Here is a 16,970-nt window from a genome sequence, read left to right as displayed (position 1 = left end):
AAGGATTCAGAAGACACAAGAGATGTTTAACAAGGACCTAGAGGAAATAAAGAAGAGTCAATCAATAATGAACAATCCAATAGCTGAAATTAGAAGCACTCTGGAGGGAGCCAACAGTAGAATAACTGAGGCAGAAGAGAGGATAAGTGAGGTGGAAGGTAGAATGGTGGAAATAAATGAAGCAGAGAGGAAAAAAATAAAAATTAAAAGAAGTTAGGACAACTTCAGAGGCCTCTGGGACAATGTTAAATGCCCCAACATTAAAATCAGGGCTTCCCTGATAGCTCAGTTGGTAAAGAATCTGCCTGCAATGCAGGAGACCCTGGTTCAATTCCTGGGTTGGGAAGATCTGCTGGAGAATGGATAGTCTACCCACTCCAGTATTCTTGGACTGGCCTTGTGGTTCAGCTGTAAAGAATCCACCTGCAGTGTGGGAGACCTAGGTTCAATCCCTGTGTTGGGAAGATCCCCTGGAGAAGGGAAAGGCTAACCACTCCAGTATTCTGGCCTGGAGAATTCCATGGACTATATATAGTCCATGGGGTCATAAAGAGTCAGACACAACTGAGCGACTTTCACTTCACTTCGCTTCAAATCATAGGTGTCCCAGAAAAAGAAAACAAAAAGAAAGGGTATGAGAAAATACTTGAGGAGATAATGGTTGAAAACTTCCCTAAAATGGGGGAGGAAAGAGCCACCAGACAGTCCCAAACAGGATAAACCCAAGGCAAAACACCCCAAGACACATATTAATCAAGCTAACAAAAATCAAACACAAAGAGCAAATATTTAAAGCAACAAATAACCCACAAGGGGATCCCCGTAAAGATAACAGCTGATTTTTCAATAGAAACTCTTCAGGCCAGAAGGGAATGGCAGGACATACTTAAAGTGATGAAAGAGAAAAACCTACAACCGAGATTATTCTACTGAGCAAGGATCTCATTCAGATATGAAGGAAAAATCAAAAGGTTTACAGACAAGCAAAAGCTGAGAGAATTCAGCACCACCAAACCAGCTCTTCAACAAATGCTAAAGGATCTTCTCTAGACAGGAAACACAGAAAAGGTTTATAAACTCCAACCCAAAACAACAAAGTAAACAGTAATGGGATCATATTTATCAATAATTACCTTAAATGTAAATAGGTTAAATGCTCTAACCAAAAGACAAAGACTGGTCGAATGGATACAAAAACAAGACCCCTATATATGCTGTCTACAAGAGACCCACCTCAAGCATAGGGACACATACAGACTGAAAGTGAGGGGCTGGAAAAAGATATTTCATGCAAATGGAGACCAAAGGAAAGCAGGAGTAGCAATACTCACATCAGACAAAAATAGACTTTGAAATAAAGACCATAATAAGAATCAAAGAAGGACACCACATAATGATCAAAGGATCAATCCAAGAAGAAGATATAACAATTATGAATAGATATGCATCCAACATAGGAGCACTCCAGTACATAAGGCAAATGCTAACAAGTATGAAGGGGGAAATTAACAGTAACACAGTCATAGTGTGGGACTTTAATATCCACTCACACCTATAGATAGATCAACCAAACAGAAAATTAGCAAGGGAATACAAGCTTTAAAGGATATAACAGACCAGTTAGACCTATTTGATATCTACAGGACATTTCACCCAAAAACAATAGATTTCACCTTTTTCTCAAGTACATACAGAACATTCTCCAGGATAGATCACATCCTGGGCCATAAATCTAGCCTTGGTAAAAATTTTTTTAATGAAATCATTCCAAGCATCTTTTCTGATCACAATGCAGTAAGACTAGATGTCAACTACAGGGGAAAAAAAATATTAAAAATACAAACATGTGGAGGCTAAGCAACATGCTTCTGAAAAACCAACAGATCACAGAAGAAATCAAAAAGGCAATCAAAATATGCATAGAAACAATTGAAAATGAAAACACAACAACCCAAACCTATGGGATTCAGCAAAAGCAGTGCTAAGAGGGAGGTTCATAGCAATACAAGCCTACTTCAAGAAACAAGAAAAACATCAAATAAACAACCTAACTTTACACCTAAAGCAACTAAAAAAAGGACAGAAAAACCCCACAGTTAGTAGAAGGAAAGAAATCATAAAAATCAGAGCAGAAATAAATTAAAAAGAAATAAAGAGGACTATAGCAAAATGCAACAAAACTAGAAGGTGGGTCTTTGAGAAGATAAATAAAATAGACAAACCATTATCCAGACTCATCAAGCAAAAAAGAAAGAAGAATCAAATCCATAAAATTAGAAATGAAAATGGAGAAATCACAATAGACAACACACAAATACAAAAGATCATAAGAGACTACTATAAGCAAGTATATGCCAATAAAATGGAAAACTTGGAAGAAATGGACAAATTCTTAGAAAAGTATAACCTTCCAAAACTGAACCAGGAAGAAGTAGAAAGTCTTAACAGACCTATCACAAGCACGGAAATCGAAACTGTAATCAAAAATCTTCCAACAAACAAAAGCCCAGGACCAGATGGCTTCACAGCTGAATTCTACCAAAAATTTAGAGAAGAACTAACACCTATCCTACTCAAATTCTTCCAGAAAATTGCAGAGAAAGGTAAATTCTCAAACTCATTCTATAAGGCCACCATCACCCTAATACCAAAAACCAGACAAAAATGCCACAGAAAAAGAAAACTACAGGCCAATATCACTGATGAATATAGATGCAAAAATCCTCAACAAAATTCTAGCAAACGGAATCCAACAACATATTAAAAGATTATACATCATGACCAAGTGGGCTTTATCTCAGGGATGCAAGGATTCTTTAATATTCAAAAATTAATCAATGTGATACCATATTAACAAACTGAAAGATAAAAACCACATGATAATATCAATAGATGCAGAGAAAGCCTTTGACAAAACTCAACACAGATTTATGATAAAAATTCCCCAGAAAGCAAGCATAGAAGAAACATACCTTAACATAATAAAACAAACCCACAGCAAACATTTTCCTCAATGGTGAAAAATTGAAAGCATTTCCTCTAAAATCAGGAACAAGACAAGGATGCCCACTCTCACCACTACTATTCAACATAGTTTTGAAAGTCCTAGCCACAGCAATCAGAGGAGAAAAAGAAATAAAAGGAATCCATATTGGAAAAGAAGTAAAATTCTTTTTGCAGATGGCATGATCCTCTACATAGAAAACCTTAAAGATACCACCAGAAAATTACTAGAGCTAATCAATCAATATATAAAGTTGTGGATATAAATTTAATACACAGAAATCCTTTGCATTCCTGTACATTCAGTTCAGTTCAGTCACTCAGTCGTGTTCGACTCTTTGTGACCCCATGGACTGCAGCATGCCAGGCCTCCCTGTCCATCACCAACTCCCAGAGTTTATCCAAACATGTCCATTGAGTTGGTGATGCCATCCAACCATCTCATCTTCTGTTGTCCCCTTCTCCTCCTGCCTTCAATCTTTCCAAGCATCAAGGTCTTTTCAAATGAGTTAGCTCTTCATATCAGGTGGCCAAAGTATTGGAGTTTCAGCTTCAACACCAGTCCTTCCAATGAGTATTCAGAACAGATCTCCTAATTTAGGATGTACTGGTTGTATCTCCTTGCTGTCCAAAGGACTCACAAGAGTCTTCTCCAACACCACAGTTCAAAAGCATCAATTCTTCAGCACTCAGCTTTCTTTATGTTCTAACTCTCACATCCATACATGACAACTGGAAAAACCATAGCCTTGACTAGATGGACCTTTGTTGGCAAAGTAATGTATCTGCTTTTGAATGTGCTGTCTAGGTTGCTCATAACTTTCCTTTCAAGGAGTAAGCATCTTTTAATTTCATGGCTGCAATCACCATCTGCAGTGATTTTGGAGCCCAAAAAAATAAAGTCAGCCACTGTTTCCCCATCTATTTGCCATGAAGTGATGGGACTGGATGCCATGATCTTCATTTTCTGAATGTTGAGCTTTAAGCCAACTTTCTCACTCTCCTCTTGCACTTTCATCAAGAAGCTCTTTAGTTCTTCTTCACTTTCTGCCATAAGGGTGGTATCATCTGCATATCTGAGGTTATTGATATTTCTCCCAGCAATCTTGATTCCAGCTTGTGCTTCTTCCAGCCCAGTGTTTCTCATAATGTACTCTGCATATAAGTTAAATAAGCAGGGTGACAATATATGGCCTTGACATACTCCTTTTCCTATTTGGAACCAGTCTGTTGTTACATGTCCAGTTCTAACTGTTGCTTTTTGACCTGCATACATATTTCTCAAGAGGCCAGTCAGGTGGTCTGGTATTCAAATCTCTTGGATAATTTTCCACAGTTTTTGGCAATCCACACAGTCAAAGGCTTTGGCATAGTCAATAAAGCAGAAATAGATGTTTTTCTGGAACTTTCTTGCTTTTTTGATGATCCAGCAGATGTTTGCAATTTGATCTCTGATTCCTCTGCCTTTTCTAAAACCAACTTGAACATCTGGAAGTTCACGGTTCATGTATTGTTGAAGCCTAGCTTAGAGAATTTTGAGCATTACTTTGCTAGTGTGTGAGATGAGTGCAATTGTGCAATAGTTTGAGAATTCTTTGGCATTGACTTTCTTTGGGATTGGAATGAAAACTGACCTTTTCCAGTCCTGTGGCCACTGCTGAGTTTTCCAAATTTGCTGGCATATTGAGTGCAGCACTTTCACAGCATCATCTTTTGGGATTTGAAATAGCTCAACTGGAATTCCATCACCTCCACTAGCTTTGTTCGTAGTGATGCTTTCTAAGGCCCACTTGACTTCACCTTCCAGGATGTCTGGCTGTAGGTGAGTGATCACACCATCGTGGTTATCTGGGTCATAAAGATCTTTTTTGTACAGTTTTCTGTGTATTCTTGCTACCTCTTCTTAATATCTTCTGCTTCTATTAGGTCCCTACCATTTCTGTCCTTTATTGAGCCCATCTTTGCATGAAATGTTCCCTTGGTATCTCTAATTTTCTTGAAGAGATCTCTAGTCTTTCCCATTCAATTGTTTTCCTCTATTTCTCTGCACTGATCACTGAGGAAGGCTTTCTTATCTCTCCTTGCTATTCTTTGAAACTCTGCATTCAAACGGGTATATCTTTCCTTTTCTCCTTTGCTTTTCACTTCTCTTCTTTTCACAGCTATTTGTAAGGCCTCCTCAGACAGCCATTTTGCTTTTTTGCATTTCTTTTTCTTGAGGATGGTCTTGCTCCCTGTCTCCTGTACAATGTCATGAACTGCTGTCCATAATTCATCAGGCATTCTGTCTATCAGATATATTCCCTTAAATCTACTTCTCACTTTCACTGTATAATCATAAGGGATTTGATTTCAGTCATACCTGAATGGTCTAATGGTTTTCCCCACTTTCTTCAGTTTAAGTCTGAATTTGGCAATAAGGAATTCATGATCTGAGCCACTAACAATGAAAAATGGAAAGAGAAATTAAGGAAACAATCCCATTCACCATTGAAACAAAAAGAATAAAATACTTACGAATAAATTTACCTAAAGAAACAAAATACCCATATATAGAAAACTATAAAACACTGATGAAATAAATCAAAGATGACACAAATAGATGGAGAAATATACCATCTTGATGGATTGGAAGAATCAATATAGTGAAAATGAGTACACTACCCAAAGCAATCTTTAGACTCAAGGCAATCCCTATCAAGCTACCAACAGTATTTTTCACAGAACTAGAACAAATAATTTCACAGTTTGTATGGAAACACATAAAACTTCAAATAGCCAAAACAATGTTGAAAAGAATAATGGAACTGGAGAAATCAACCTTCCTGACTTCAGACTACAGTCCTCAAAACAGTATGGTACTGGCACAAAGACAGAAATATACATCAATGGAACAAAATAGAAAGCCTAGAGATAAATCCACACACCTATAGGCACCTTATCTTTGACAAAGGAAGCAAAAATATACAATGGAGAAAAGACAGTCTCTTTAACAAGTGGTCCTGGGAAAACTGGCCAACCACCTGTAAAAAAAATGAAACTAGAATACTTCCTAACAACATACACAAAAATAAGCTCAAAATGGATTAAAGATATAAATATAAGACCAGAAACTATACAACTCTTAGAGGAAAACATAGGCAGAACACACTCTGACATAAATCGTGGCAAGATCCTCTATGACCCACCTCCCAGGGTAATGGAAATAAAAATAAACAAATGGGACCTAATTAAACTTAAAATCTTTTGCACAGTGAAGTAAACTATAAGCCAGGTAAAAAGGCAGTCTTCAGAATGGGAGAAAATAATAGCAAATGAAATAACTGACAAAGAATTAATCTCCAAAATATACAAGCAGCTCTTCCAGCTCAGTACCAGAAAAATAAACAACCCAATCAAAAAGTGGGCCATAGAATTAAACAGACATTTCTCCAGAGAAGACATACAGATGGCTAATAAACACATGACAAGATGGTCAACATCACTCATCAGAGAAATGCAAATGAAGTACCATTTCTTGCAGGTCAGAATGGCTGTCATCAAAAAGTCTACAAACAATAAATGCTGGAGAAAACGTGGAGAAAAGGGACCCTCTTTCACTGTTGGTGGGAATGCAAACTAGCATAGCCATTATGGAGAACAGTGTGGCTATTCCTTAAAAAACTGGAAATAGAACTGCCATATGACCCAGCAATCCCACTGCAGGGCATACACACTGAGGAAACAAGAATTGAAAGAGACACATGTACCCCAGTGTTCATTGCAGCACCATTTACAATAGCTAGGACATGGAAGCAACCTAGATGTCCGTCGGCAGATGAATGGATAAGGAAGTTGTGATACATATACACAATGGAATATTATTCAGCTATAAAAAAGAACACTTTTGAGTCAGTTCTAATGAGGTGGATGAAACTGGAGCCTCTTATACAGAGTGAGGGAGAAGGCAATGGCACTCCATTCCAGTACTCTTGCCTGGAAAATCCCATGGACTGAGGAGCCTGGTAGGCTACAGTCCATGGGGTCTCAGAGTCAGACATGACTGAGCAACCTCACTTTCACTTTTCATTTTCATGCATTGGAGAAGGAAATGGCAACTCACTCCAGTGTTCTTGCCTGGAGAATTCCAGGGACAGAGGAGCCTGGTGGCCTGCCGTCTATGGGGTTGCACAGAGTTGGACATGACTGAAGAGACTTAGCAGCAGCAGCAGCATAGAGTGAAAAAGGTCAGAAAGAGAAACACCAATATAGTATATTAATGCACATAAATGGAATTTAGAAAGGTGATATGATGACCCTACATAAAAGACAGCAAAAGAGACACAGATGTAAAGAACAGACTTTCAGACTATGTGGGAGAAGGTGAGGGTGGGATGATTTGAGAGAATAGCATTGAAATATATAAAATAGATGACCAGCTCAAGTTCGATGCAGGAAGCAGAACACTCAAAGTCAGTGCTCTGGAACAACTCAGAGGGATGGCATGGGGAGAGAGGGGGGTTCAAGATGGGGGGACACATGTGCATCTGTGGCTGATCCATGTGGATGTATGGCAAAAACCACCACAATATTGTAATTAGCCTCCAATTAAAATAAATTTAATTTAATTTAAAAAATAACAGTGGGTCAATGAAGAAATCAAAGAGGTAATCAGAAAATACCTTCAGGCACATGAAAATCAAAATGCAACTTTCGCAAAGTAGCTCTAAGAGGAAGGTTTGTGGCAATACAGACCTACATCAAGAAACAGGAAAAAATAAATAAATAACAATCTTTTATCTAAAAGAATTAGAAAAAAATAACAAAGCCCAAAGTCAGCAGAAGAAAATAAATAATAAAGATCAGAAGAAGTTAAGTAACATAGAGCCAAAAATATATGTATATATAGAAAATATCAATAAAACCAAGGGCTGGTTTTTGAAAAGATAAACAAAATTCATAAGCTTTGAGTCGGGCTCATTAGGGGAAAAGACAAAGGGCCCAAATAAGCAAAATAAGAAATGAAACTACAACTTACATCACAGAGATACAATAAAATCATAAGAGAATTCTATGTACAGTTATATACCAAAACATTAGACAACCTATAAGAAGTGTATATATTCCTAAAAACCATAATTTTTCAAAACTGAATCAGGAAGAAAAAGATAATCTGAACAGACCAATCCCAAGTAGTGAAATGGAATATGCAATCCCAAACTTCCAGCAAACCTTGTCGTTGGGTGGCTTGGCAGCCCGGTGTGGCCGTGGCCGCTGCTGTGCGAGGAGGGACCTGCGCTGACACCTGACGCACACCGGCTGGGTGTCAGTCTGCAGCTCTCCTTAGGTGCCAAAGAACAAGAGGAAAAGTGAGGTGTTTGACCCCTACACACACCTCTTACTGCATTTGTTGTGACCAGTGAATGAGTTCACAAGTCTAAAAACTGAATGTGTTGATGAATCTGTTAAAAGAGTTAATAAAAGAATACAGTCACCATGGGGCTTCCCTGGTGGCTCAGTTGGTAAAGAATCTGCCTGCAATGTGGGAGACCTGGGTTCGATCCCTGGATTGGGAAGGTCCCCTGGAGGAGGGCATGGCAACCTACTCAGTATCCTTGCCTGGAGAATCTCCATGGACAGACGAGCCTGAGGCTACAGTCCATGGGGTCGCAGAGTCGGACACGACCGAGCAAATCAGCACAGCACAGCACAGCCACCATCTGCAGTGGCTTCCACTGTTTCCTCATCTATTTGCCATGAAGTGATGGGATTGGATGCTATGACCTTAGTTTTTTTTTAATGTTGGGTTTTAAGCCAGCTTTTTCACTCTCCTCTTTCACTTTTCATCAAGAGGTTCTTTAGTTCTGCTTCACTTTCTGCCATAAGGGTGGTGTCATCTGCATACCTGAGGTGATTGATATTTTTCCTGTCTATCTTGATTCCAGCTTGTGCTTCATCCAACTCAGCATTTCACACGATGTATTCTGCATATAAGTTAAATAATCAGCATGATAATATACAGTCTTGTCATTCTCCTTTTCCAAAAGAAACAGTTCAGTTCAGTTCAGTTACTCAGTCATGTCCAACTCTTTGCAACCCCATGGACTGCAACAGGCCAGGCATCCCTGACAATCACCGACTCCAAGAGCTTGCTCAAACTCATGTCCATTGAGTCAGTGATGCCATCCAACCATCTCATCCTCTGTCATTCCCTTCTCCTCCTGCCTTCAACCTTTCCCAGCATCAGGGTCTTTTCCAATGAGTCAGTTCTTTGCATCAGATGACCAAAGTATTGGAGTTTCAGCATCAGCAACAGTCCTTCCAATGAATATTCAGGACTGATTTCCTTTAGGATTTACTGGTTTGATTTCCTTGCAGTCCAAGGGACTCTCAAGAGTCTTCTCCAACACCACAGTTCAAAAGCATCAGTTCTTTGGTGCTCAGCTTTGGCATCAATGAAAACAGTGACAGACTTTATCTTCTTGGGATCCAAAATCACTGCAGATGGTGATGGCAGCCATGAAATTAAAAGATGCTTGCTTCTTGGAAGAAAAGCTATGGCAAATCTAGACAGCATATTAAAAAACAGAGACATTACTTTGCCAGCAAAGATCCATATAGTCAAAACTATGGTTTTTTCCAGTAATCATGTATGGATGTGAGAGTTGGACCATAAAGAAAACTGAGCACTGAAGAGTTGATGATTTTGAACTGTGGTGTTGCAGAAGACTCTTGAGAGTCCCTTGGACAGCAAGGAGATCCAACCAGTCCATCCTAAAGGAAATCAATCCTGAATATTCATTGAAAGAACTGATGCTGAAGATGAAGCTTCAACACTTTGGCCACCTGATGCAAAGAACTGACTCATTGGAAAAGACCCTGAAGCTGGGTAAGATTGAAGGCAGGAGAAGGGAGTGACAAAGATGAGATGGTTGGATGGCATCACCAACTCAGTGGACATGAGTTTGAGCAAGATCTGGGAGTTGGTGATGGACAGGGGAGCCTGGCGTGCTGTAGTCCATGGGGTCAGAAAGAGTTGGACACAACTGAGTGACTGAACTGAACTGAACTTTTCCATTGTTTCCCCATCTATTTGTCATGAAGTGATTGGACTGATGCCATGATCTTCACTTTTTGAATATTGAGTTTTAAGCCAGCTTTTTCACTTTCCTCTTTAACCTTCATCTAGAGGCTTTTTAGTTCTTCTTCACTTTCTGTAATAAGGGTGGTGTCATCTGCATATCTGAGGTTATTGATATTTCTCCCCACAATCTTGATTTCAGCTTGTGTTTCATCCAGTCCGGCATTTTGCATGATCTACTCTGCATAGAAGTTTAATAAGCAGGGTGACAATACGCAGCCTTATTGTGCTCCCTTCCCAATTTTGAACCAGTCCATTATTCCATGTTTGGTTCTAACTGTTGCTTCTTGACCAGCATACAGGTTTCTCAGGAGGCAGGTAAGGTGATCTGGTATTGCCATCTTCCTAAGAATTTTCCACAGTTTGGAGGATGGTTATTTTGAGGTTCTAGCCTGCCATTTTCTAGGTCTCTTCCTTGCCTCAATACCTCCTCTCTCGGATTCATTGGCCTATCGAGTGGCGACAAGAGCAAGCTTGAACTAGGTAACAATTGGGCTTAGCCAGCCAGGAGCCTTGCTGCTTGTGGCTAGCCAGCCCCAATCAGGGAATATTGGGGCAGGACTCTAGCAGCTCCCAGGACCATTTGTTGTCCTGAGAATCTTTCCTTCAAGATTCCCTGAAGTGGCACTGACTTCTCCCAGAGCTTGGCAGCTGAGACAAGGAACCAACAAACTTCTAGAGCTGACGGACTCAATTATGTTTGGAGGGTAAGTCTACCCAGTTTGACAGCTGCTTCAGCCAGTTTGCTTGTTTTATGTGTCCTTTTGTGTTGACAGCCAACAGGTTCGATTTTGGAGGGTAAGTCGCTCTGGTGTGTACACCGGGAACATTTCTCCCCTCCAATCTGGTCTTTTCCTTTATGGGATAAGCCAATTTGGTTGGGTACCCATTTGCAGAGAGGAGGTGCTGTTGGACTCTACCCTGAACCAGTTCATTGGGAACTAGTCCTCATGGAGCAAGTTCACCCCAGTTGAAATTAGCTCATTTGAAGGGTAATTTTATTTACCTGATTTGGGAACTGGTCCAGTTGGGGCTTCCCTTGTAGCTCAGTCAGTTAAGAATCTGCCTGCAGTGCAGGAGCTGCTGCTGCTGCTGCTAAGTCGCAATGCAGGAGACCTGGGTTCAATTCCTGGGTCGGGAAGATCCCCTGGAGAAGGAAATGGCAACCCACTCCAGTATTCTTGCCTGGAGAATCCCCATGGACAGAGGAGCCTGGCAGGCTACAGTCAGAAGGGGTTGCAAGAGTCAGACACAACTTAGTGACTAAACCACCACCACCAGTTGGAACCAGTTCTTTTGGGAGCTAGCTCTTGTGGGAGTGGGTAGCCTAGCTGGAGTTAGTTCATTTGTTTTACAGGGTACACTGACCCTGTCTGGAATCGATTTGTCTGTGCGTCAATACTGGAGTCTGCCATTTTTGTTGGAAGAATTTTCCACAGTTTGTTGTGACCCACACAGTCAAAGGCTTTAGCACAGTCAATGAAGCAGAAGTAGATGTTTTTCTGGAACTCTATTATTTTTTCTATGATCCAACAGATGTTGGCAAGTTGACCTCTGGTAATGTAATGGAGTACTACTAGCTATAATAACCCTGATTTAAAAAATAATTCTGAAGTGTATTAGATATGCAAAACTTGTTAATTTTATAACTGGAACTTAGTACCCTTTGACAATAATTCCTTAACCTTACCCCAGCCCCTGTTAACTGCCACACTGCTGTCTATTTCTGAGTTTGATTTTTTAGATTCCACGTATAAAAGAGATCTTACAGTATTTACCTCTGTCTGAATAACTCAGCCAAATGTCACAAATAGCAGGTGTCAGCTTTTCATAGGGCTGAATAGTATTCTCATGTAGATGTGCGTGTATATGTGTAGATACATACATATATCTCTACACTACACACACACATTATATATGTATACATACAAATACATACATACATGTATATATAACTGCAGTGTGCACAGGGATGTGGGTCTCTCAAGATCCTGATTCGGTCCCTTTGGATATATAGGCCCAGGAGGAAGCCTGTCGGTCAAGTGTGCTCACGCTCAGTCGTGTCCAACTCTTTGTGACCACATGGGCTGTAGCCCGCCAGGCTCCTCTGTCCATGGGATTCTCCAGGCAAGAGGACTGGAGTGGGCTGGATGCCCTTCTCCATGTTGGATCATAAAGTAGCTCTATTTTTAATTCTTTGAGGAGCTTCCGTACTCTTCTCCACAGCAGCTGCACTAGTCACACTCCCACCAACAGTGCACAGGGGTCCCTTTCTCCACACCTACACTGTGACCTGATGAAGAGCTGCAGGCGCCCTGTACTTAGCTGAAAACTGAGTTTAAACAGGAAAACTCTTTATAATGACTCCATTCTTACACAGTTTATTTCTATCCAGTTCTGCTTATTTTAGGTCACTTTCGGGCACTAAAAACAGTTGCAGCGTTTAAAAATATTTATTCTGGAGATTATAATTGTTACCTGCATGAAGGCTAGTCTGATACATTCTAATTAAAGATCATCAAACTGAAAAAAAAAACATTGTCTCTTTTTTAATTTCAATATTTAAAAACATTATTTATTACGCATACATTTTATTTTGGAGTAAAGAAAGAACAAGGGAACTTTCTGAGAATGTGAATGTCAGGCTTGAGGAAAGGGAGAAGGCCCGCACTTGCAGGATGATGCCCGAGGTGCTAGTGGGCACCCTGACTTCATGCACACCCCAATAATAAGCACAGTCCCTCCCAAATGAAGTGACCTGGAGAAACCTGGGATGACATGTGAAGAATTCTAAACCGTGAGAAACAGTTTTCATAAAATAATAAATACAAAGTGATCCTCCATTTTTTATTGAAGTACAGTTGTGTTAGTTTGGGGTATATAACAAAGTAATTCTTATATATGTATATATATTCTTTTTCAGATTCTTTTTCCTTATAGGCTATTACAACATATTGAGTAGATTTCCCTGTGCTATAATACAGTAGGTCCTTGTTAGTCATCTGTTTTCTATATAGTAGAGCATATCTGTTAATCCCAAACTCCTCATTTATCTCACCCCTTCCCCTTGATAACCTGTATATATATGTGTAGAAGTACAAACAGAAAACTGTTTATACCAGAATGTTACAGGTAGCTGCCTCTCAATGGGATAACAAAGGGTTTTACTTTCGTATATTCTCCTTTCAAATGTCTTATTTTCTAGTTTATTAGCATAGAATCCATTTGCAGTTAAAAGAAACCCCATTATCCTCTTCAGGGAGTTCCTACAGCACAGAGAGCAGCAGAGACCAGGAGTCCATATGAGCCAGGAGTCCGAGCCTCAAGGGGGCTACCTTGGCCGGGCTCCTCCCTGGGGGATCTGGACACGTATTTCAGTGCAGTGCCTCCCCCAACATGGAGGTGGGGACAGGCGCCTCTCATGCAGATTCTGGCTTCAGGATTCATGTCTGGAAGCACTTCCTGCAGCCATGCTTACCCTGAGGTCAGAGCAGCACAGACGGCAAAGCCTATGCATCTAAAGGTCAAACCACAGGGCGTGGCGCCAACAACTCTCAACACGCTGCCGACCAACACCTCCCACCCCACCCCCCCCCCCCACACACACACATATCAGGCCCTGTGTAAACTCGCACACTCCAGGATTGTACTGAGAATTCTGCCACTGGCCACCATTTCAGTGACACTTTCCAATTTCCACAGGTTTCATAAATCTCACAACCATGAAGCTTATTTCTGATTCAGTTTATCTCAGCTCAGTCGCTCAGTCGTGTCCAACTCTTTGTGACCCCATGAATCGCAGCACACCAGGCCTCCCTGTCCATCACCAACTCCCGGAGTTCACTCAGACTCACGTCCATCGAGTCAGTGATGCCATCCAGCCATCTCATCCTCTGTCGTCCCCTTCTCCTCCTGCCCCCAGTCCCTCCCAGCATCAGAGTCTTTTCCAATGAGTCAACTCTTCGCATGAGGTCATCATTCACTGACTAACCATGTCACAAAAATGCCTCTACCAAGTCTTTCCAAAAAGAAGTCTGATGGTCTCTTTGGTAGAAATCATCCCTGTATCATTCAATCTGCAGTCAGTGGTATTTACAGGGTGCCTGCCTCATACATGGTGCACATTGCTTACAGAATGAGCCAGTTTAGAGGAACAAACCCTGGTTCAAGTGTAAGAAGGTGGACCTTGTCATTGTCCTCAAAGTGTTTACAGTCTTCAGGAGACAGACAAGCACCATAGCAGGGGAAGATTTGCTCAAAGGAGACAGCCCCCAGGGAATCAAGAACACACTTCCCTCAAAGAGGCCCTTCTGTCCCCATCCCTTCAAGCCGCACAGATTCCCCACGCCCCTCCCCCAGCGCTGTGAAGCTAAATCACAAAGGAACAGAAAGGGCTCGCCCATGAAAAGCCCCTCTTCCCCAGCATCTCCCTGGGTTCCAAACCCTCCTGAGCCCAATCTTCCTGCTGTCCAGTTCTGAAGGGGAGGACAGCTGAGTTTGTGGTGGAGGGGGAAGAAAAGGAAAGAGCCTGGCCACTTTCCACACTGATGCCAGTAACATCTTTACATCATAGACTTGAAAAAGCCTTGCCAAAATATTCTCCTAAAAATCACTCACATTTAAAAAGACCACTCCTGGAAGACCACTTTGCTACCAGGGGGAACCTATCTTCCTGAAATCCGCCCCACACTCCCCCCACTGGAAATCCCTATCCTAAAGTAGAACAGGACTAACATATCCTACCTTAATCCCTCTCATCCCTGCTCAGATCCTCCTGTGACTAAGGCAAAGGCCACCCATTGTGAATGCAGAAGCCCAAAACAGGAGGGCTGCAGCGAAGTCCAGGCTTGTTGGAAAACAAAGATGAGGCATCTTGGGAAGAAGTTGCTAGAAGGGCTGAAGAAAGGGCCAGGTGCAGCTGGTGATCTACTACGTGCTTCTTGGGTCATGAAGCTGTCATTGGTCATCCCAGGATCCACCAGGGAAGGACAGGGCGAGTCTGGGAGGTTAAGGGGCTTCCTGAAAGTGGGGGAGAGATGCCTAGAGCTGGTCCCATGGTCTCACTATACAGTCCAGTCGGGTGAGACCTTAGGAGGCAGGATGGGCTTCCAGACAACAACCATGCCCCAGTTTAGGGAAAGCCACACTGGGCCCCGCCCTCCAGGCAAGAGGACCTTGCTGGGCGTGACCTCAGCTGCAGGACAGAAGCCTCCTGAGCGCCGCCTTGACCTCCATGTTTCTCAGCGAGTAGATGAGGGGGTTCACGGAGGGGGCCACGGAAGTGTAGATCACCGACACCAGCTTGTCCTTGTCCAGCGAGTAGCTGGAGGCGGGGCGGATGTAAGTGTAGATGACGGTGGAGTAGTACAAGGTGACCACCAGGAGGTGGGAGGAGCAGGTGGAGAAGGCGCGCCGCTTGCCCACCGCCGAGCGCATGCGCAGGATGCTGCCGACGATGCAGCCGTAGGACAGCGTGATCACCGAGAAGTTCCCCACGGCCAGGAAGATGTCTGCCGTGAAGGCCATGGTTTCATTCAGCTGGGTCGGGGCGCAGGAGAGCTTCAGCAGAGGGGGGATCTCACAGAAGAAGTGCTCCACCACGTTGGAGCGGCAGAAGGGCAGGCGAAGCAAGAGACTCGTGTTCACGCTGGTGTTGATCAGGCTGACTGTCCACACCACCCCCGCCAAGAGCGCGCACACCCGGGGGCCCATGAGGGCGCTGTAGTGCAGGGGCCGGCAGATGGCCACGTAGCGGTCATAGGCCATGGCCGAGAAGAGCAGCAGCTCGGCCCCCATGGACCACGTGAAGAAGAAGAGCTGGGCCATGCAGCCCCCATAAGAGATGGTCTTGCTGGCCACCATGCCCACCAGAAGCTCAGGTAGGATCGTGGACGTGCAGAGAACGTCCACCACAGCCAGGTTGACCAGGAAGAAGTACATGGGGGTGTGCAGGGCTGGACTGGAGTTGATGACCACCACAATGAGCAGGTTTCCAGAGAGGGCCACTGTGTACAGAAGCAGGAAGGCAAAAAAGAGCAGCGTTCGCAGCCCAGGTGTTTCTGAGAACCCCAGAATGAAGAACTCGGTGACTAGCGTCTGGTTCATCACAGCCCTGGAGGGTGCCAGCATGGTCCCTCTGAGACCATGGGCGCTGTTCCGACTCAGGCTGTAGAGAAAGAGTTTGAACTTGTTCTGAGTGTTCCCTCTTACACTCATGTGCACAACCCACTAAGAAAGAGGATTTTAAAACTTATTTTGGCAATAAAAATGGAGCTTTGCGCTCCTGATAATTGTGGGATAATTATCAGGATTGTGGGATAATTGTGGGATAATTCTGGGAACTTTCAGTGAGAGCGACTGCCCCCTGAGGTGTGGAGAAGCTCAAATCCCCTCTCTGCCAGCGCAGGACTGAGATGGCCACTCACGGAAATTCCCAGACTCCGACTCCTGGTCAGTGTGCCAGGATTGTGCTTCCTGGCCCTCATGGAGCACATGTGGGGTGGGGTTGGGGTGGACTTCCAGGGGAACCCTGGGGAGGGGCGTTCTGACCTCTGTCTCCTATTTGAAAATCTGTATTTACAGCCACTCATACGCTCAGACCGTGTCTGGGGACAGAGGAGGAACAGCGAGAAAAATAACCTGCTATTGGCAAGAACCTCTTTCCCAAATCCCCGTTCTCCTCCTGGACTCGCCACGTCCAGTCAGTACTGACGGAGGTCAACCAGGGGTCCTTACACCACTGTCCAGTGACTTGCGACTGGAAAGCCAGGGGTCCTGATGGGACTGGACCCTGATTCAACTCCAGATTCTCTGCTGCCAGCCCCTGCACAGCCCACAACAGGGAGCC

At 42.9% G+C, this 16,970-nt stretch overlaps 1 protein-coding gene across 1 annotated transcript; it reads right to left on the bottom strand.

The window, feature by feature from the left end:
* Positions 1-15,313: 15,313 nt before the first annotated feature.
* Positions 15,314-16,252, bottom strand: LOC133239677 (olfactory receptor 13G1-like). Its single transcript, XM_061404014.1, has one exon. It carries the CDS (start codon positions 16,250-16,252, stop codon positions 15,314-15,316), a length of 939 nt encoding a protein of 312 aa, XP_061259998.1.
* Positions 16,253-16,970: the final 718 nt, after the last annotated feature.

This window comes from Bos javanicus, chromosome 26, assembly GCF_032452875.1.
Source record: "Bos javanicus breed banteng chromosome 26, ARS-OSU_banteng_1.0, whole genome shotgun sequence".
Taxonomy (NCBI): Eukaryota; Metazoa; Chordata; class Mammalia; order Artiodactyla; family Bovidae; genus Bos; species Bos javanicus.
The sequence above is the reverse complement of the archived record's forward strand: the minus strand, read 5'-3'. Positions and strand labels throughout refer to the sequence as shown.